The 22,205-nt window shown below is 46.9% G+C and overlaps 1 protein-coding gene across 2 annotated transcripts in view; it reads right to left on the reverse strand.

Moving 5' to 3' along the window:
* Positions 1 to 3,167: 3,167 nt before the first annotated feature.
* IFT43 (intraflagellar transport 43) overlaps positions 3,168 to 22,205 on the reverse strand; it is a 111,717-nt gene continuing 92,679 nt past the window's right edge. For both annotated transcript variants that reach the window (XM_053602642.1, XM_053602643.1), the window contains 4 exons: positions 4,628 to 4,700; positions 4,288 to 4,363; positions 3,550 to 3,612; positions 3,168 to 3,425 (listed from right to left, as the gene is read on the reverse strand). In XM_053602642.1, the coding sequence (XP_053458617.1) occupies positions 3,306 to 3,425; positions 3,550 to 3,612; positions 4,288 to 4,363; positions 4,628 to 4,700 (332 nt within the window). In that variant the 3' untranslated portion in view covers positions 3,168 to 3,305. The remainder of the gene's footprint in view (positions 3,426 to 3,549; positions 3,613 to 4,287; positions 4,364 to 4,627; positions 4,701 to 22,205) is intronic.

Here is a 22,205-nt window from a genome sequence, read left to right on the forward strand (position 1 = left end):
GCCTGGTGCCGCTGGGACAAGCAGAGTGGGGTCGAGAGCTTCCCTACCTTGCTGCAGCAAACACTATTTTGAGGGCAGGTCACCAGCCCCAGTGTGCCCAGAAGACCCTCTAACCCCTAAGCAGAACGGGCTTGATTTATGTCAGTGGCACACTCTGGTCAAGCAACACTGAGCGGGTGGTGGCACTGGTGGCACTGGTTTTCATCTGGAGCACGTAGTTACGCAAGCCTATCTGGCGTGTCCTGGGGTTAGCAAAGATGAGCCAACAGTCAGGGGCCGAGATGACTTCCATAGGCCACAGGCCTGTCCAGATGAGTTTCTTGCTGGGGCATTTCGCCGGGAGCTGCCAGTTTCCGGGGAGCATTCCACGCGGGGGCCTACCTGCCTGCTACCCCGATGCTGCCCTGCCTGCCCAGTGCACTGGGCACACCCCTGCTGGGAGGGGCTGGCAGCAGCCGCCTGACCTCTGGTCCGTGGCAGACAGATCTCCTTGCTCCCCTCTGCCTCAATGTAGCACTATCGTCTCCTCTTCCAGGCCGAGGCAGGAAGAGGCTGTGCAGAGTCCCAGGGAAGTTTTCCAAAGGCTGGCTCGTCATAGGAGGGAGGGGACCCACATGCCCAGAGGCTTTTCTGTGAGAAGCCTGGCCTTAGGGACAAGGCAGAGCATCTCCTCCCCTCTGTGCCTCTTGACCCCAGGAACCCTGACCTCCTCCTGCTCCTCCAACAGGTCAGGCATGTGTCTGGCTCCTTCCAAGCACTGTTCTAGCACTGAGAACTGTTCCCTGGACACCAGTTTTGCTCCTTCTTCACCTTCTCCAGGTCTTTGTTCAAATGTCACCCTCTCGGGGAGCCTCCCCTAACCTCCCTATTTAAAATTGCAGCCTTCCTTGCGCCTGCTTTATTTTTTCTCACAGCATTTATTACCACCTGAAATATCATCCCCTCCACCCCCCTCCAGAAGGTAAGTTCTACCAGGGAAGGGAGTTTTGCCAAGACCAGAGCCTGGTGGGTGGCCTGTGGCAATCAATCATATTAGGAAGGAACGGAACGCCCCAGGAGAGCCCAGCCTATGGACAGCATCTCTGCAGTACCGCCCAGCACCGAAGGCACAAGGAGACGAGCGGACTCTACCCGAGCCCGCACGGAGGTGACATGGGCCAATCTGCAAGAAACACAAGCCGCGTGCAGGCAGCAGCACCAAGACTCCCCCACGCCTCTGCAGAAAACCGTAGTGCTGCTGCCTGTGAACGCTGCTGACTCTGCCATGGCCTCTTGGGCTGTCTTCTTGCGAGGCTCTCTGAAGCCCGGGGTACATGACACCACTGGTTACAACGTAAGGTAGGTACGTGAGAAGTCAGATAAACTCCAGTAGGGTGTAGACCCTGGAACCACATGTCATTCCGTGGGCACTCTGAAGATGGGCCGTTCAAACGCTAGCTAAAAGAAGGAAGCCCAGTGTCGGCACGGCCAGGGCACAGGACAGATGAAAGGAGTCGTGGTCACGCATGGCCCAAACCTAAGTTGGGCTTGGCTCATTCAACTTAAAGCTATTCCTTAGCAAGGTCCACTGGCTTCATCCCCACCTCCCTGGGGCCAGGACTCCTGAGCTCAGCCATGGGGACGGGCTTCCCAGTGCAGGTCTGACTGAAGCCCCCTGCTCTGTAGCCACTCCCAAAAATGGGGTTGAGGGATGGTGGCAGTGAACTTCTTTCTCCCAGTGAAGTTCTAATTCTGCCCGCTCTAAGACAGATTACTTTCCCCAGCTGAAGGCAGCAGAAGGGAAATAAAAACACAGGTTTTAAAAGCATAGTGGAGTAAGACAAATTGGTTTGGAATCTCAGCTTTGCCACTCAAAGGCTTAATAATCTTGGCCAATCTCTTAACCTGAGCCTCAGTTTCCTGACCTGTGAAATGGGATAACCACAGCATCTGCTTCCCTGGGAGGCTATGAGGATTAAGCTTGTGGATTCCTATGTGCAGAGCCCAGTACCTGGAGTGCAGTGAGAGCTCAACAAATGTTAGGTCTTGTTACTGCTGTTGTTAGAAAATACAGGGAGGATGGAAGTCGGTCCCCAGCCACTTGCTCAGGCCAACCAAAGACCTCCGAGGTTATCAGAGTCCTGAGGCAGTTGAATTTGCCAGTAATTAAGGGACTAGATAGACAGCCTTTTCCCCGTAGGTTTAAGAATGATTGTTCTCAAGCAAAACCAGCCTAGATGGAAACTTTTCAGTGGCCATGGGGATTATTCCAAAGAGGGGCTGTCTGGGCTGTAAGTGTGACTCTGGGAAAGAAGGAAACAGGACCCGAAAGCCCCTAAATCCCCGAGTTTATAATTAACAGACGAGCACTCGCTCTGCCTGTGCTCACAGGGAAGGGCATGGTAGTCATACAAAAATAACCCCCCAGTGAGTTTTTGATGTGTTGAGCCTCTTTGTTTTTCTGAATTTTAATGAAGGGCTTTCCAGGCAGGATAACAGAAGCGCTGGCCTCCCCGTGCTGCTGTGGCCTGCGCGGGTCTGACACGAACAGCATCTGGGGGAGGCAGGCAGGGAGAGGTCTCAGTCCTCAGATATGTCTTGGGGAGAAAGAGAAAAACAAAAACAAAAGAAGTCTGTTTAGGAAAAAGGCTGGGCTCTGCTCCCAAACTCAGCGCATGAAGGAAAGAAGCGCTAGTGATACTTAGAGGGTTGGCTGAAAGGATAGGGAGAGGGAGAACCAGGCTCCTAGGAGAGTTTCTGTGGCATTCTCAGGGCTGCTAGGCTGGCCCTGGCCCATGAGAACCAGAAACAAGGCTCCAGGAATGTTTCAGCTTTGGGAGCCCAAGGCTGGAGGGAGAGGAAGAAAGGGAGTGCTGTCGCAACTGCCACCAGAGCCCCGCCTGAGTGCAGAGGGCATGGCCTTATTCTGCATCCTGCTCCCTCAGTGACAGCTGCCTCAAAGCAGGTGAGGTAGGGGCGGTGCCGCTTCACACCAGGCTCTGTCCCACAACCTCAGTGGGCAGCTGTTTGCTACCTCCCCAGAAGCGAGCAGCTTCCAGTGGGAGCACCCGGTCCTCCTCCCGAATCTAACTTTCCCTCATGCTCTTCAACAGATTGTTTAAAAGTTGCCCTCCTTCACTTGTGCTGAATCTTTTCAAGAAGGACTGGAAATAAATGGAAGAGATGGCCATGAATAAAGCAATTTATTTCCATCGAATGCTCCAAGGTGGTCTGTAATATTTTATTATAAAATACTCCCTATAAAAACCCTAAGCTGCTTGCAAGTGTCTTTCATTTTAGGCTTGTTGCAGAGTGAAGGTTACCAGTCAGGTGCTGCTGGGCTGCCCCGCAGGGTCCTTGTTCTCTGTCTGCAGCAGGTCCCACTCGGCCAGGAGCTCCGAGGACACCTCAGTGTATAGGTGGTCCCAGTCCCAGCTGACATCATCCTGCCAAACGGGGCATGGCTAGGTAAGACGAAAGCCTTTCCCCTTCACGGCCGCTAACTTCTCCCACCTATCTAGGCCAGCCTGGCAGCCAGCTAGTGACAGGAATGACAAGCTGCTACTGTACCTCTCGGACTTCGGGCTCTGGTGCAAGGACTTTAGTGAGGAGCTTCAGGTCGATCTCGCCATCCTGTGAATGCAAAAAGAGCCAGGCCGGGCACCTCAAGGGCTTTCTGCAACTATCTCTTGCAAGGTGAGGAGGATTAGTATGTATGTGTTAGAACTTCCCAAGATAAGATCTGCAGAAACGCCTTAATAAGAGAGCAGAAACATGAGTGCCGCACATGCCACGGAGGGACAACGGAAGGCAAAAACTCCCTCCTTTTTTTTGAATGTGTCAGGCTTTTATTTTTTTTATTTATTATTTTTTGAGACAGAGTCTCACTCTGTGGCCCTTCGTAGAGAGCCGTGGCATCACAGCTCACAGCAACCTCAAACTCTTGGTCTTAACCGATTCTCTAAAGGCTCAGGCAAGAGAATCACTTAAACAACTCCCTCCTTGCCGGGGACACTGTGGGGGAAGGGCCACCGCTGACAGCAGCACATCTGTAGGGACCCAGGGCAGCAGGGTGCCCTTGAGTGCCAAGTGGGCAGCCACAGAAGCAAGCAGAAGCCTTGCAATGGGAAACACTGGAATATGCTGGGTCCAGAGGTGCTGTGAGATGCCTGGGGATAATCCCTCTAGCAGAGGTTTTGTTGCAGCCTCAGATCCGTGGAGGAGCCGCTGTATGGCTTTGGGGGAGCTGAGCAATCTTTCCAGATGCTGCCTGGAGCCTGCCGCCCTGTGCAGAAGCTGTCCACTCACCAGTGTCTGGAAGGCTGAGTACTTCATGAGATCATTGTCCAGGTCACGGTAGGTCATCACTCGGTTTACCTGGACGCTGCAGGAAGGGAGACTGTAAGACCCACAGACAGACCCAGTTCCAGGAGTGCTGCTGGGCCACCCTCCCCAGAGTCCTGTGTGCAGCTGGGAATGACCAGGACGGGAACAAAATGTCCTAACAAAATGGGATCTCTGGGACGAAGCCCATTGCCAGAAAGATCTACACTGAGGGGCAGCAAAGGTTCACTGTGGATGTTATTTGGAGTATATTAATTCATATATTCTTTGCCTCTCTACCAAATTCACCCCTAATTTAACCTACCTGGGAGGGGCTGCCACCTGCAAAACAAAGTCTTCTTCCTGTACTTCTTCCAGATCTGGAATAATAGGAATATCTGCAATGACAAGAGGAGGCAAACTGTTCACAGCACAAATAGGGAGCTCATGGCTTCTCCATCTAGTACTCACCTTCAACACACCAGCCATGGGGCTGGGAGCCAAGGCAGAACGGACACTCGGACACCCTGTCTGGCCTCCAGGGCTCCCAGTCTAGGGCCATGGGCTAATTCGGGTGCACATTAGTATCAGAGGTGGAGTTTTAATAATTTCTGAATCCCAGGCCTTACCCCAGAACCTCCTGAAGTAGAACCTTCTAGGTGGGGCTCAGACATCTGTATTTTTCCCCAAGATTTCTTTAGTGATTCTAATATATGCAGAGTCACCAGAGTGCATCTCCAAGGAGACTATAAAAAAAATGAGAACAGATTCCCAAACAGCACCCGAGGAAGGGCTCCTGAGATGGGAGAAAGGGAACTGACGAGGGGCCGCACATGCTCATAGACGGAGGAACCTAGAACATGTAGTGTTTCCCAAAGTGGATGTGGCTGTGAGTGCCACCTCCTCCTGACCTTGATCTCTGTGTGTTAGCTCCACGGTGCAACCGTCAGGGCCCCTGACCTGCTTCTTCAGGGCATTTCCCACTAATGATGTAACCTGACCGCCAACACTGTACCAGGAATAAGGGTCTCCATTTGCCAGGTCTAATATAACAAATGATGCTGATCCTAACACACTTTTCTTGGAGTCTCACAGACATTTTCCTTCTCTAAACTCTCTAGACACGATTATAGGAGCCACAAGGCCATCTCTTTCATTAGTTTAACAAAGTCATGAACACAGAGAAACTGAGAGCCAGCACATGACTCAGCTGCAGCAACTTGCTTAAGTTACCAAAAGTTGTCCATCTTTTCATGTGGACAACCTAACATCCTAAAGAAACATTTCCTTCTCCAAGTGCGTATCACTGACTGATTGAGGGGTTTTGTTTTGACCTATCAGAGCATGAATGAATAAATGAATGAGGGGAAGAGAGATGGGGGGAGGCCAGTAGGGTGAGATAGTCTTGTAATTCCCAAACCCATTGCTAACATGGAGAGAAGGAAAAATCTCAGAGCAGAGAGACTAAGAAACCCTCCATTTCTGCTGCCATGGATTGAATTTTGAGACAGAGTCTCATTTTGTCACCCTCGGTAGAGTGCCGTGGCATCAGAGGTCACAGCAACCTCACACTCTTGGGCTTAAGAGATTCTCTTGCCTCAGCCTCCCAAGTAGCTGGGACTACAGATGCCCGCCACAGTGCCCAGCTATTTTTAGAGATGAGGTTTCACCCTGGCTGAGGCTGGCCTCAAACTCATCAGCTCAGGCAATCCACCTGCCTCAGCCTCCCAGAGTGTTAGGATTTGAATTCAATTTTATATTTAAAAGAGGCACCAAATTATTGCAAGAACCTGCCACTTTCAGGCTATTTATTCTTTAGACTTTGCGACTGCTCTAGTCAAGCTAAGCCAGAGTATGTGTCAGTTCCAAGCCTGGTGTGTTTATTATTACTCCCGGCTGCGGAGGAACAGATGCTGTATCTGGAAAAAGAGAATGTGCAAGGGAGAGAGAGATACACAGAAAATTAAATGGAAAGAGCCAGCAGAGGAAGAAAGTGATAAAAAGAGTGAAAAGGAAAAAAAAAAATAATTTGCTGATAGGGAAAATAAGGAAGAGACCATATACCACCCTCAAAATAACGAACCACATTCAGCAAGTCCTAGATCTAGAAAGAACTGTTCAAAGCTTAGATTCTCTCTCTCTATCCTGTTAGAGAATCGGAGAAGGAATTCTCTAGGATTCTATGTCTTATGCTAATGGAAATTTAGCTTTTTTCCCCCTCTTGCTCTGAGTCATTAACACAGCCCATTGTGCCTGCTGCTGACAGTGCCGTTGTCCAGGCTGGTGGGACCTCACAGGCCCTGCGGAGGGGCATGGAGGAAGCTGGCTGTGCCATGCGCCATAGACAGTGTGACAGTTTCGGAGTGAGCCAGTTAGCTGCTCCTGGCTCTCCTCGATTGTGCAGTCCAGCCTGAGATGAATATTCAGAGGTTGGTAAGAAAATGCCCCATGCTGAGTTTAGGGCTCAGGACAGGGTCTTCCCAAACTCCCCTTTCCCTCCACAACTTTAGCAGTTGGGTCCTGTCAACCCTGCCCAGCTTCTCGGAGCTCTGAGGAATTACACTTCTGCCCGATGTCTACTCTCACTCCCCACGCGCGTCTCTCTTCGTCCCCACCCCCCTCCTCCAAATGTGCACAGAGAGTGTGGGACTGGCCCATCTGTGATAGATCAGAGGTTAGCTCGGGCCTTGGCAAAGGGGCCGCACAGAGTGGTGCTGCTGGGGCTGGCCACACAGTGGGATTTCTCTCTAATTGGAAGCCTGGTGCCCAGCAGAACCTGGTGAACTGCCTGAGTGGGACAGAGCCAGCGATGACAGCCAGGCCAAGGCAAGCTGGAACATTCTGGTGCAGTGACAGCTTGAGCCATAGCAACAGAGGCAGGCCATCCAAGTCCCCGTCCCCAGTGGAACAGGTGGCCGCGGGACAGGTTTTGGGCCAACTTCAAAGAACTTCGCGATTTTACAATTTCTGATTTATAAGCACAGACAAGTACTTATGTGTACATAATACGTTCTGGGGACTGATTTTTTTCTCCCTTGTTCCTCCCTCCCTCCCTCCCTGTCTTGTCTTTCTCACATACACCATGAGCAAACGTGGAAAAAAGAAAATGGACTTGAGAGATCTATTTCCTCACAAAATTACCTATAAGGAATGATCCTGCCCTGCCCAGGCAGAGACAGGGACCCGACCTGTGTGTGGAGACTGCCGACCAGCCCACCTCAGCCTGCCATGCACAGCACACGATTTTAACAGAGAACAAAAGGAAGACAGGACTCAATGCTGGCACTATTGGAAAGCTATTTAAAAAAACCCAATAATTACATCTACTTGTACCGTCTTTTCTTCTTTCCTTCTAATATTAAGAACATTAACAACAGTCACGAGGTTAGGAAAGTGTAGACTGTGCAGAATTCCTCCAAAACAGCTCTGGAGGCAGGACAGTCAGCTCTAAATCCCGGCCCCACCACGTCCTAGTTGTGCCCACCTCATATGGCTATTTTAAGTATTAAATGCAATAATAGATGTATGTATTTTTGAGATACAGTCTTCCTCTGTTGTCCCAAATAGAGTGCAGTGGAATCATCATAGCTCACAGCAGCCTCAAGCTCTTGGGCCCAAGTGATCCTCCTGCCTCTGTCTCCTGAGTAGCTGGAACTACTGGCGCCCTGCATTACACCTGGGTTTAGTAGAGATGAGGTCTTGCTGCTGCTCAAGCCAGTCCCAAGTTTTCAAGCTCAAGTGATCCTCCTGCCTTGGCATCCCAATGTGCTAAGATTATAGACAGGCATGAGTTGTTTGGCCTATATGCAATAATCTTTATAAAATAAATAATAAGCATACTATGCTCAGTACATAATAAATATTCAACAACTATTCTTACTGATGTAATAGATATTATAATATTGTGCATACAGAGAAACTATATGGCTCCATCTTCACTTTCTCATTTACTCCTGCCTGGTGACGACCATTTTCCAGAAGAGAATGCTGAGGCAGGGCAAGATTAAGCAGCCGGCATGAGGGGAAAGCAGGAATAACCAAGCCCAGCTTCCCACTCTAATTTAGCTGCAAGGCCTGGGCTGTCCCATTCCACCCGCTCAGCCCCAGGGTTTACTTAGCCTATGTGAAATACCTTCGAAGATGCCTCCTCCTACAGTGGAGGGGTGAGACCACCGCCTGTAGTTGGGATATCTTTTACTTGGCCTGAGACTCGATGTCCTTTGTTCTGGGTTCCAATAACTATAAGTAAGCTAAGTCCTCTCTCTCACCCTCACCCTCACCCTCACCACTAGAGAGCCCAGAGACTCTACCCCCAACCCCTATGTCTTATGAAGCACCACAAGGAGAAAGAGGTGGCTGGGCACCTTGAGCAGCCCCAGAAGATGGAAAGGTGAGATAAGAGAGCTGCAATCTCCCCAGAGTCATGGGGGGAGCTGGTGACCTCCTCTCTTGTCTCAGTTCCCTGGTAGGCAGGGCCATTCTTGCTTATAGCATCCAGGACTCTCTGTCCCAAACCTGACCACTTACGCTAAGAGCACCCCCGGTGCTGTGTGCTTGCCCCTGCCTCTGTGTTAGCTATCTCACCAGCAGTTCAAATGCCCCTCTGCACCCGTGGTGCCCACCAGTCACACTGCGGGGAGACACCCTTTGTCCATTCGTTCATTCACTCAAGAAATACTGACTGAGCACACCCACGTGAAAGGGGCTGTGCTAGGGAGAGTCAGTAGCAACAGCAAACAGACACAGCCCTGTCGCCATGGAGCATCAGGCTGGTGGAGGATGATAAACACAAATAAATGCACTGCTGTAAATTAAAATACACGCTAGGAAGGAAACTAACTGGAGTCCATGACAGACAATAACAGGGAAACCTAATTGTTTTATTTTTCTAAAATAAAAGTAGCATTACAGGTGGTAATAAATTCAAATGCTACAGAAAAGTTTCAAATAAAAAGTTTTCCTTCCTGCTATGAGACTCAGTTATCTCTCTAGAGGTAATCACTGTTAACAATTTCTTGTGTATGTTGACTAAAAAGAATATACACATATCACAGCACACATGTCCTTCTAAAAAATGTTTGCAAATGGAATTGTGCTACACACATGTTGTTATACAACTTGCTTTTATCTTTCCTTATCAAAACATGTAACTTATTCTTTTAAATGATCTTCTAGTATTCTACTGAACAGATGCTCCATAATGTATTTAATCCAGTCCAGAGGAGACTTACTTTTGAGGGGTGGGGTGAGGAGCTAGGGAAGGTGTTTCTGAAATACACACAGTGCAGGTGAACTGAAGCAGCAGGACTTGGTGGATAGAGAACAGCATGTGCAAAGGCTGGAAAAGCTGAACGCAGGACAGTGTGGTTAGTATGGGGCCCAGGAGATAACAGCAAGGGGTGAGGCGGGAGAGGGTGTCCAGTGCCCAGCGGGGAAGGACTTGCATGAAAACCAGCCGGGAAGCACACACCGGGTACCCGCTCCAGGCAAGACTCCTCCTAGAGGCACATTAGGGGAAAACCAGGATGGACTAAGCATGGCAACGTTGCAAAGGGAGACTCTATCCATTACAAACATAATAAATCAGGAGAATAAGGATAATGTAAGTCCTTTCCTTGGTGAATCATCTCTGAATACAACAGGCAGGAATAAGGGCTTTCTACTTTGTTCTTCCATAATACTTTATTCATGACCACAGGGTAGAACTCAGTACCTTGCAGGAAGGGAAAGTAAATGAAATTTGCCCCAAGTCTACCCGCTAGAAGGTGAACAAGCTGAGAGCAAAGACCACATAACAGGCACTTCTATTTTAGGATTGGCGAAAGAGGACAACTGAATGGAACTGAATCAATACACACCCCTTTGATCTGAAAGTCACACAAATGGAAAAGCCGTGTCGATCTTCTCTACATTGTTCCAATTATAAGTGCTACTGAGTCCTAAAGTTGCCTAAGTGGGATGCGTTTCACAAGAACAACCAAGAGTTAATCCTTGGATACTTCTGGATTTGATAACATTATAGCAAAGGATTTGCTTCACTCCAGAGTTGCAAGTCCTGCAGGGAAAGGCCTGTGCATATGTAAGAATCAGTGGATGAGTGGGGACAGTTTCAGAAGAAGAGTCATCCACATTCAGCCTGGTGTGGACCATCTAGCTTCCATCCTGAGGTGGGGTCACACATTCTCTGCACACACCCAGTAGAAGCTTGTTAACACCCAGCAACAGTAGTAGGGATCCAGTTCAAAAAGAGAGACTGCCAAATGGGAAACCAGAACACCAAGTCTGCCAGCATCCAACAGGTCTACCCAACAAGTTAGTTACCAGAAGAGACCACAGAAATGACTAAGTGGCGCCTAAATAATGGAAACCTACAGGAATGCCAGTAGATCAATAACAACTGGTTTCGAAGATGTGAGAAGCTGCCATTTACCCTGAAATACATTCATTATGGATAATATCATCACATACACGCACACTGAAATGCTAATTACCTAGCAAAGTCCCAGAAGGATTCTTTTCTGCTCTCGTGGCCTGATAGTAAAATGCCGACCTGCCTCTTCCAATGAAGCCGGTCCCAAATCTTGTATGCATTCTGTGATACTCTGCATTCAGATCCACCTGCTATTCGCTTGTCTGGGTAACACTAGAACAGAAAGTCATTTCTTAGAGTAGACTCAGCTTGTAATGAGTACACCCCAAGCACTCCCTCAGCGCTTTACCTGAAGCAAAAATCTAAGTCTGGCAGGAAGGAAAAAACAGAAGCAACACCTCAGTCTGGCCCCTGGGTCCCTCCCTGGCAAAGGTGTTTTAGGCAGGGAGCTGCCTGTTATCTGTGACCTTTTTTTAGGTTTCTACTCTGCTAATTTTCTTCATTGGGGTTTCTGAACAGAATTCCCCGGTCATGTCCAGAAAGGCTTGTATAGAGCTACATAAAGTCTCCTCTATTCTCTAGCAGTTTCTCACCCCGACACCTTAGTGAATGATACAGGTGGTTGGCTGACTTTACAGGCTCCTCGGGGTGCTTAGAGACAACACCTGCCTCCTCACTTCATCTACTAACTGAGCTCCCAGCAGCAAACACCCTCCTTAATTACACATGGTCTCTTCCCAAACTTTGTTCCCACACAGCGCCCTGTCTGCTGCAGAGCATTAGGAGCTGTTAGGGGCTCACATCTACCATGCTAAGTTCAACAGCCAATTATCATGAAAGGGATCTGGACATCCTGCTTAAGGACACCACCCCGATAAGAGCAGTCCAGACCCCCTCCCCCAGTCTGTGCCCAAAGTCAATGGGCATTAGTAGAGCTTGTAAGCAAAAAAAACCAATGTCCATGTTTTTAGGAGATGGCCACTAAAAACCAGAGATCATTATAATTTTTCTCTGCTGCTGCAAAACTTTGTTTTACTGAATGCTGTTACCTTCTGCATCACGTATAGAGAATTTTAAACAGGCAAATGGAAGAAGGTCTGATTGAAGATGAAGTTAAGTGAAAGAAATTGGTCTCATTTAGCACATGACAGGATTCATCTGTGTTCCCAAGTCCACTGAGGTGGCATCATGGGCGTTTCATATTCATGAGCTGCTGCGACACTATGTCCCCTCATTTACAAAGAGCCGTGTTCAGCAAATTCTGTCCCTGTGGACACCCCGTGCATTTCATGGTCTTGTCAGAAAGACATCAAACGCTCCAGTAACCAAATACCAGAAAATGGCTTTAATTAGTGGATCTCAATCGTATAAATAATTTTTTTTCTAAGTGAAAAAATGGAGAATTTTTTTAAAAGGGAAAAGGGGAAAGCAGTAGGCAACAGGCTTCAAACAGCCAAAGGAACAAGGGAAAGAGGTGTCTCAGAGGAGCTTCCGAGCAGTCCCCCGCACTCCCGAATCAGGAGACACGGGGCACCACACGTCTCCGGGCCCCGGCAGGTCTGCTTTATGAAGACTTGTCCCTTGTGATTGCACCTGATTAGAGCTAGGTCCAGGCTGGACCCATTACTGGCAGGTGAAGAGAAAAGAGTCTGTAAATGGGCGTCACAGAGCCGTGCTATGAAGCTGCAAAATGGCAGTGACCACAACGTGTGGCCCCAGGACAGAGTGGGGCATCTGATCAGGAGCCGGTACGGGCAGGTCCCTGAGGGGCGTGCAATGGGATACAGGAAGATGCCCTGTTCTGTGGTGCCAGTTCAGGGCAGTTTTTTCCATCTGTGTCCCATATGTTGAAATGCCTCCGTGCTCCTGCCAAACTGAATCTCTCCCAATACTGCTGGGGAAAAAGATCACAGATCTTCAGAGAAGGAAGATCAAAATTGTTGATTGTTCCTCACAGCCCCCCAGCTGTGACGGCTCTCTTGACTGTCAATGGGTTGGAGAGGGAGGTTTGGACCGACTTTGGTTTCTGGGTTCTGGCTGGATCATCAGTAGACAGGGAGGTTTGCTAAGAGCGCTGACTCAGCGCCTGGTATTCTGCAGCACGTGAAGGCCTGAGCTCGTTGGGTTACCTGTGGAGGGATGCTGCCATGCTCTGAAGGAGCCACGAGGGCAACACCCCAGACAGAACCCAGCCTATCATCCGCCAAGTCCACAGAGGGTATACAAGCAGCAGAACTGGCAGTGCAAAGGGTCATCAAAGAAGAGAGCCGTGTGGCAATGCAAGGGCAGCACGCAGCAGGGACAAGGAGGGACCAGCACCCCCGCCCTCGGGGAGGATCCTCAGGCCAGGAGCCGTAAGTGAATCAGTGCTGAGAAGACCCCAGAGTCACCTGCCAGGGTGACCTCTATGGAATGTCATCCCCCTGGGCACCGTCAGTTGAAGGAAATGAAGAACAGAGCTCCTCTAATAGCGCTCTCAGAGCTTCTGCCTTGCTCCAGCTGTTACTTGTGGGATGTGTTAAGGACAAGGAGGGGTAAAGGACTTTCAACATGATGAAGGAACGAAGTGGCTAGAAGGAATGCAAGTGGAGAAACTCTCCATTCTCTTCAATAAGACCCAAGATGAGTGATACGGCATTAATGTGACAGAGGGTGGCTGCTCGGCTGCCAGTAAAAGTATGTTAGAAAACAGGCACATCTGATTCTATTTCATCCTCTTCATGTTACACTGAAAAAAACAAGAACAAACTACACTGCTTTTATTCTAAATCCTTAGGTTTTGTATTTTTCCTTATATATATTTATTAAAAAAATGCTCCTTTGATCGGTGCCACCCGTGACACCCCCACATGCGGAACGCTTCTGAGCGGTTCCCTCCACGCAAGGCCACTGCTGGTGACAGCCAGCCGGTTTTGATCACAGCCATTCCGAATCGGATTTTCCTAAGATAGATGAGGAGTCTTACGGCTGCTCTCTCTCTTATCAGATGAGAAACAGAGGGGGAGGGGGAGGACGGGTCCTGAGGGAACAGTGCAACAATCAAGGGCTGCGTGGTTCTTTCTCTGTCCCTCCGCTGCTGCGATTTTCAAAGGAGTTTGCCTCGGGCACTTTTAAATGATGGTGTCTCAATTCTGTAATCATCTTTCAAGAGCTTTCTCTTAAAGGGTCTTTTAGATAAACCTAGTCCGTCAACCACACTTATGGACTTAGGAATCACATTTGTGTCCTCCTGTGTGTGTACACACGAGTACACAGACACAGAGGCGTGTGCACGCACGCTCACCACCGGTCAATTTTTGGAAAGCTGGTAGAACCTGAAGCAAGACAAGGAGATCAACCATTTGGCTAACAAGTTCGCCTCCTGCTAGGGTAAGAGGGTCCCTTATTATCTCCTCCCCAGATTTCTGCCATACCTAGGTTTTGTTCCTCGAGGTCTTTAGAAACTAATCTCCATGTGAGATGTGTCAGAAGGAAAAGACCTCTACAACTGAGGGCTAAGTGACATCCTAAGTCCAACCTTGGGTGTATAAACACACCTGTCCCTTCCAATCTCAGCTGGGCGCTGTGTCAGCCTTCAGTCTGAGAAATGAACCACAGCAATCTAGTTAGGAGAACACCAACTGTCACCAGTCATCTCAGGCCATGACCTGCTGTGTTTTTGGTTACAAAGACTATATGGAGCAACTCTGCAACTCCCATCTGCCTTTTTTCATTGCAGAGAACGCTGTGCATTTCCTTACGTAGTCCTCGTCATTTGAAACATACCTCCTACAGCACTGAGCTTCTGTTTCTTTCTGACAGACCACAAATCTGAACAGTCTAAGATCTCCCTGGACAGTGGCCTCGTCAGTGTGGGCCCATGTGCATTCAGGAACCTCTCTCATGCTCTCTCTCATCCCTCATCCATCTGCTCCCTTCATGGTTATGGGAGGTGGCGAAGTGCCCGTGCCTCTCCCTGAAAGCTGGAACACCGCTTATAGTCACATCCGGGATAGCCTCACAAATCCAAATGGGATTAGCTGTGTCCTATCCTGATCCTATCTTCTGTAATCAGCTGGGACAGAATCCAAGGAGTTAACAGCATACATACCCTGCTCTCTGTGATGATTTCGGGGAGATTTAACTCTCTTTTACTTCTGTCAGTGCTTAATGTTGGATGATTTGCTATTAATCACAATCCTCTAAGCAGACTACAGCATGACAGAATGCTGACGGAGCCTTCTCGCTGTGTTCCTGGAGGAAGGTTAATACAACCTGCTTCATTTAAAACACACACACAAGCATGACACAAGACTTCTGTTCCATGGTTCCCATGCTACCTCTTCAGATGGGGACATGCAAGTAGCTGCTCACATGAACAAGGAAAATGGAACCCATGTTTGGGGAGAAGTGTTTCATTTGGGAAGTCCGAGGTAACCTAAGGATTTCAAGGCCTCTGTCCCAGCCCTGACGACGCCGGTGAAGGACTGGTTGGGACTCTGTTATGTGCATTGCAACTGAGATGCCAAAGAACAACTAAAATTTGCTCCACGCTTAACTCACTTCCCAAAACCTTCCCTGACATCTTGCCTTGGTCGTGGTTAGAGGGGCAAAAGAATGCAGTCAAATCAGTCTTTACTACACGTGCTGAGTCAGGCAATTCAAACATCTCCTCATCCTGTCAACTCCTAGAAACCTGTTCGATGGTGTATGCTCCTAGGGCAGGGTCATGGAACTTTTAATCACTTCCTGCAAAACCCCAAACCAAATGAAACAACATATCTTGGTGCATTAAAGAAACTTCTGGGAAGTTCTATGTTAACTTTTCTGTTGTCTTACTCACTCAGGGGAAACAAGTTCTGGCCAAAGCCACACCCGGGAGTAGAAAAATCGGCCCCTGTGGCCTCCGGGGTCTCCTCTAGCAGAGTTCATTTTTCTTTAGCTACAAGGACTGTGGCTTTAACTGCCTATCAAAGAATTAAATTTAGATTCCTGGTCCACAGAGTTGTAGTAGAGGGTGTATCTGATCAGGAATCAGGAAACCTGCGTCCAGGATCTGCCCCTAATTTGCCGACTGAATCAATTACTTGTCAACTCCAGTCCTAAGTTTCTGTATCGCCAAAACAAAGTCTCTAAGACATCCTCATTCTGGAGTGTCCATTGAAATACATCTGCAGTTATTTTTTTTAAAGCAGCGGTTCTCAACCTGTGGGTTGCAACCCTTTTTTTTTTTTTTTTTTTGTAGAGACCGAGTCTCACTGTACCGCCCTCGGGTAGAGTGCCATGGCCTCACACTGCTCACAGCAACCTCTAACTCTTGGGCTTACACAATTCTCTTGCCTCAGCCTCCCGAGCAGCTGGGACTACAGGTGCCCGCCACAACGCCCGGCTATTTTTGGTTGCAGTTTGGCCAGGGCTGGGTTTGAACCCGCCACCCTCGGCATATGGGGCTGGCACCCTGCTCACTGAGCCACAGGCGCTGCCCTGCAACCCCTTTTTCACAATGAAAATACATTGCATTAGGAAGGTTGAGAACCACTGTTTTAAAGCCTTTTCTGCAGATTTGCCCATGGAAGCCTCTCCAAACATTCCGTAGTTAGACTAATGCCTTGCAAATAAAGCATATCATCTCTTTTGCTTAGAATCCCTGTAATAAAAACTCATCTTCTATAGTGCAATTAAGCTGCACAGATTCCACCTCTGATTCAGACCATGACCTGGCACCACCAGTTGGGGCCATTTTATACTCTGCATGGTCTCTTGAGTGTCCCACATCCCTGCGGTGTGAATTTGTTTCCTCTGCTGTGTCTCAAAGAGGCAGGCTGGCACAGGAGCTACAAACCCAGCAGTTCCTGGCCCAAGCAGTACCCTGTGGGGTCTTGGGTTTTACCAAACCTCGCAAATTCTCTAATACTCACACTGAGACCTATAAAAGTCCAGTGAAACTCCTTCCTCTCACCCTGAAGTAGTTTCTCACCTCTGGAGGACTCAGCATAGGCACTCCTGAATTCACTACATAAAAGCGATCTCAGTAGATATAATGGAAAAGAAAGTGGAATGAGAGAGGGCATGCTGCTTCCTGTCACAAGAGCTTTAAAGGTCTGGTCTCTCTGGCTTGCCTCCATCCAGCCCAGGCACTGCTGCAGTGAGAGTGTCAGCAGAGCTGAGGATACGGCCAAGGAGTACATCTGAGAACCAGGATGGATGTGCAACAGGCTTCCCCCATAAGCAGGGCTGAAGAAAGCAGAGTGATTAGGAGACACAAAGACCACACCTGAGTCCTAGTGCTGTCACTTAACTCTGCAGCAGCTCAGATTGGCTCAGAAAAGCCACTTGCCACACTTTTAGGAATTTTATATGCAGGTTGTCAAACATAAACATCCTTAAGGATGAAAGTATACACCCTCTTAATTAAATAAATAATATTCAAAACAAAGGTAGTAAGTACTTAAAACTCACCACTTCCTAAATTTTACTCCATTTTACTTAATGATGCCCTCAAACTCTGTAGTGAGTGATGTCATGTTGGTAACTTGAAACCAGCCAGGGTGGAAGTTTTTGCTCCATAGTCATTGGCAAACACTACTTCTCCCCAGCACCGCCCTGGAGAGCTGGTTGTTAAATATTTACCACACATTGTCACCGCTTAGTAGCCACATGATCTTGGGGAGTTATTGAGCTTCACAAAGCTTTCATTTATTCTCTGTACGATGGAAGTTAGTATAACGTCTGGCTCATAGTAAACACAAACAATACTATTTCCTCTAAGAATGACCTACCTCTTTTTCAAGTTTCTCACCCAATATCCTATAAACAGAACAAAGGTTAACAAAGCAGAGACAGAAGGTGAGGGCAGCTTAATCCTCGGACAGATGAGCAGGTGAGTACCAATCCATTTCACCCCAGCCCCAACTCCTGCTGCGGATATGGAGTTCCCAGGGCAGCATATGTTAGGGAAGACTAGGGCAGCTGAGGAAGAATTTAGCATCTAGTCCTGGTAACTTTGAACTTTGTGTGCATGATAAACACAAACTAATTTTAAGGAACATCACTTAATAAATATCAGTGGTGGTTATGACCATCCTTTAAACATTAGAAAGGCAAAGGAACTAGGTATAGGAACCACCTAGGAAGTCTTATATGCTGGATTAATCTTAAGGAAGAAATGTCAACCGAAGAGAACGGTTTATGAAGAAAAAATAGAGTTGAGACATCAGTGTTCCAATGTATCTGTTTTTAAAGAATTCTTTCCACTTTCTCGCCATGACAAAGCTGTTTAGGCTCATGGTGACTCTGCTGTTTGCAGAAGGGATGAAGGATATGGTAGAAGGATTAAGCAATGAATAAGAGCCCCAAAAGAGCGTTAGAAAGGCTGGAGACAGAGACGAACAGGAGAGGGAGAAACAGAGACGTGACGGAGTGGTGGACCTCCACTGACACCCTAGAATCTCGCATCTCTTCCAGCCGCACGGCTTGGCTGTGTTCAGCCACTTTTACCTATTTTCCCTGTTGACCTGGATAGAAAATTGAGCAATTACCCTTAAACTCAGCACTCTCAGATCACACAGATTGCTACGCTTGTGGAATTAAGTCCTCAATCGCCCCCGGCCAGAAACGGCTCAACTTGGCTTGTCCTTTAGGAATTAAACACTTTTTGGCTGGCCAGAAGGATTTATTATTCCTAAGGTTTTGAGGTATTCAATTCTGTCAAAACTGGACCTCTGGAGGCACAGGAGCACAGCCCTCTCCACTGGGGAAGGGCCATGCCCCAAAGCTGGGAGCTGACAGAAGAGGGAGGTAGGATTCCACTCCCAGTCCTGGGCTCTGCTAAAAGGCAACAGTTAAACACAGGAAAGACAGAAGCCTTTCTTAAAGCTCCCGTTTTCCAGGGACTTTTCACTTTTTAAAGACACATTTTGGAGCTCATCATTTCTTTTCTAATGTGAATTTAGCTCTGAAATAAACTATCTGAAATTTGACTCCACATTCAATTGCGTAGTCAGATTATTTAGACATGAACATTTCTTATCTTTTCAAAAGATGAAGAATTCCCCCCCACACACACACTTTGTGTGCCTCTCATTGTTCACCTTTCAAGTTTCAGGTTCTATCCAGAATGTACTTCCTAGATATAGAGCTGGATTTTACATCCGAAGGAGGCTAAACAGGCCTGGGCGAGTTAGAGACAGGACACTGCCTTACACTGACAGTCTGCTCTCCTCTGCTGGGAGCCCCATACGCACCCCTGACTTCCACTCCCCTTTCCTGGAAATTTCTACTCTTCCTTCAAGTTGAAGTTTAAAAGCCACTTCTTCAGCATGACCTTCCCCCCACCACCTCGTGATCCCCTCCTGCAGGGGACTAACTGTAATGTGTCCTTACTTAGTTGTGTGACAGTTTAAGTCCTATTTCCCCAGCTGGGCTATGAACTGCCGGAGGGCAAGGACGATGAATGTTTTGTTCACCCCCACGCCCTCAGTGTGCAGCCTGGGCACCACATCACACACAGTAGGATTCGGTTGTTGAATGAACAAACGAGTGACTTGCGAACTTGCAGAGACTGGTGTTTAATCCTAGTCCAGATCTGATGCTCTTTCTCTAAAGCCCACAACCTTCCATGACAGAAGTCAAAAGGCCTTTGGGCAAGTCAGAAACTCGATTCCGAGAATAAAAATAGATAATTATGCTACTGAAGGATGGTGTTTAAATAGGACAGATCAGTTCTGCCATACTACCATTTTGGAACCCTGGGGTCATCTGGGCTCTCTGGCTGTCCATCATCCTCCAGCTACTCCCCATAATCCAAACCCCTATTTCCCTGAAGCACTGTGTCAGCTATAGCTGTGATTCTGCCTAGAATCAGCAAATTAGGCAACTGGCAAGTTTCATAACTTCAATAAAGGTAGCTCATGTGGGGAGGTTGAAAATCTGTAGTTGGGAATATAGACTAGCATCAGGACCCATCTCTGCAGAACCAGACTCTCTTCTGGTTACTGAGAACTCCTGTTCATCTTTCATGTAGAGTCTCTCCTTACACTCGGCATCTCACCTCCAAGGCCTTTCGTATTCTTCTCCAGCTAACAAAATCTTACCCATCCTTCAGGACCAGCACAAGCTTTCCTGGAGAGTTCTCAGTCCACAGGTATTGCTTCCTCTTCTGAATGTGTGACCATTAATAATGACCGTTTGCCACTTTCGCCTTTCATTGAACTGTTGTCTTAGCTATTTAACTCTTACAATGTCTTTCATCTTTTATGTTCTCTCTCCAACAACGTTCTGTGCTGCTTTAGAGCAGGATGTCCAACCTTTTGTCTTCTGTGTACCACATTCGAAAGAAGAATTGTCTTGGGCCACACATTAAATACATAAACACTAACAAAAGCTGATGAGCAAACAGGCAAAAAGAAAGAAAAAAAAAAAGCTCTGTGCATAATTTTTGTGATATCTGCCACCACAGATAAGCAAAAAAGTCCTCACATAATAATCCTAATTTTGAAGTGGCCCATTCAGAGGGTCTTTTAAAAAATCACTGAGCAGGTCCAAAGTTTGCAATCACTACTATAGGAAATACACGTATATAAGTAATAAAACATCTTTGTTTTGGGGATACTTTTTATCATAAAAGTCCTATTCAGTTGCAAGTAGGCAACATACAATTAGTGAGGTATCTGGCATTGTATTTGAGAAACTAACGCAGTAACATCTGGTTTGATGGAAGTAGTCGCAATTCTCAGTGAGTTCTCGAGGTGCTCATCAGATGTTTGGGTTCTAATTTTATTCTCAATGTGCTTCATTCTTGAACATAGCTGCTTGCAAATGTAGGTGCTGCCAAACAGTGAAGACACGAATAAGGTGTGATTGTGAAGTCAGAGATTATCTGTCTCTGGGAAGACAAGACCTTTAAAAGTCCAGTAAAGAGACAAGATCAAAAATTTCTTTAAATTGTATGTCAGATTGCAGCTTTAAGCATTCCATTCGAAAATTGGCAGATTAACATATTTATGTCAACTGAAAATGTAGTCACAAGTGCATGAAAATATTATTTTCTTGGAAATCTGGAAATTTTTTAAATTCTTGTTATCAAATCAAAAACCAAGGCAGCATACTTTTCGCTGTTCACAGGACTGTGTTTAGCCGATGTGTTGAAATGCATAGAATTGTTTGCCTTAATTTGAGCTTGCTGTAATTTCAGTTTCATTTGGAATGCTGTTATGGTTTGAAACATCGTATGCATAAGTTGGTTTTCACCTTGGAGATGCATGTTTAACTCATTTAAAGGAGTAGTTAAATCTCCTAAAAATGCTACATCTGTAAGTCAGTTTTCATTGTCAAATTCTGGCACAAATTTGGTTTTCAATACCATAAATGACTTGTTAACATGGGACAAATCATAAAATCTTAACATTTGCCCTTGACTTAGCCATTTTACTTGTGAAAAATAAATGTTATCATAGTCAGCATCTATACTTTTTTTTTTTTTTTTGAGACAGTCTCACTCTGTCACCATGGGTAGAGTGCCGTGGCGTCATCATAGCTCACAGCAACCTCAAACTTTTGGGTTTGAGCAATCAATCCTCTTGCCTCTGCCTCCCGGGTAGCTGGGACTATAGATATGTACCACTACACCTGACCAGTTTTCTATTTTTAGTAGAGACTGGGTCTCGCACGCCTGAGCTCAGGCAATCCACCCATCTCAGCCTCCCAGAGGGCTAGGAACACAGGCGTTGAGCCACCTCGCATGGCCAGCATCAATACTTTGAAGGAATTCCTGGAATTGGTGATGACTCAATCCCTTGGTCCTTATGAAATGCACACAGTTGCTGACGATTTGCATGATGTTATCCATTTTTAAAGCTTTTGCGCATACATTTTCTTGACGTACTTTGTAATATTTCATCAAATGTCAGTTTTGGGTGACAAATGCATCACCTATTAATTGTACAAGTCCCTCTCTTTTACCTACCATGTCCAGGATACCCTCAGTAACTATACCAGATATGCTGACAACGGACAAAGTGCTTTAACACATAAATCTCTTGATTTCTCTCTTTTGAATGGACTAAAGAAGCCATTTCTTTAGTGACATTATATTTATCATCAAAACCTCTAATAAAAATGGCAACTTGAGCTGTATTTGTATCATCAGTGCTGTCATCCATCGCCAAAGCATAAAATTTAAAATGAGCAGTTTTTAAAATTCTCCAGTTTCTTCAATTTGTCTGGTGAAACAAACTGATTTTAGAAATGTCTTCCCTTTTTTTAGGGCAAATTATATCCGCCACGCTTTCCATACATGCTTAATAAACTCACTTTACGTACACGGTTTTGATTTTTTTGGTATTAAATATGCTACCATATAACTAGCTTTTACAATGGAATCATCTGAATTATAAATTTAAAAAAATTTTTTTGAGAAAACAAACTTTTTCTCAGTTCTGCTATTTTGTCTTTATGACACAATTCTTCATATAGGCAAATTTGGCAGCATGTTTTTGCACATAATACCTTTTAAAATTATAGTCCCTGAAAACCTACCATTCCCCACAAGCTTAGC

This window comes from Nycticebus coucang, chromosome 9, assembly GCF_027406575.1.
Source record: "Nycticebus coucang isolate mNycCou1 chromosome 9, mNycCou1.pri, whole genome shotgun sequence".
Taxonomy (NCBI): Eukaryota; Metazoa; Chordata; class Mammalia; order Primates; family Lorisidae; genus Nycticebus; species Nycticebus coucang.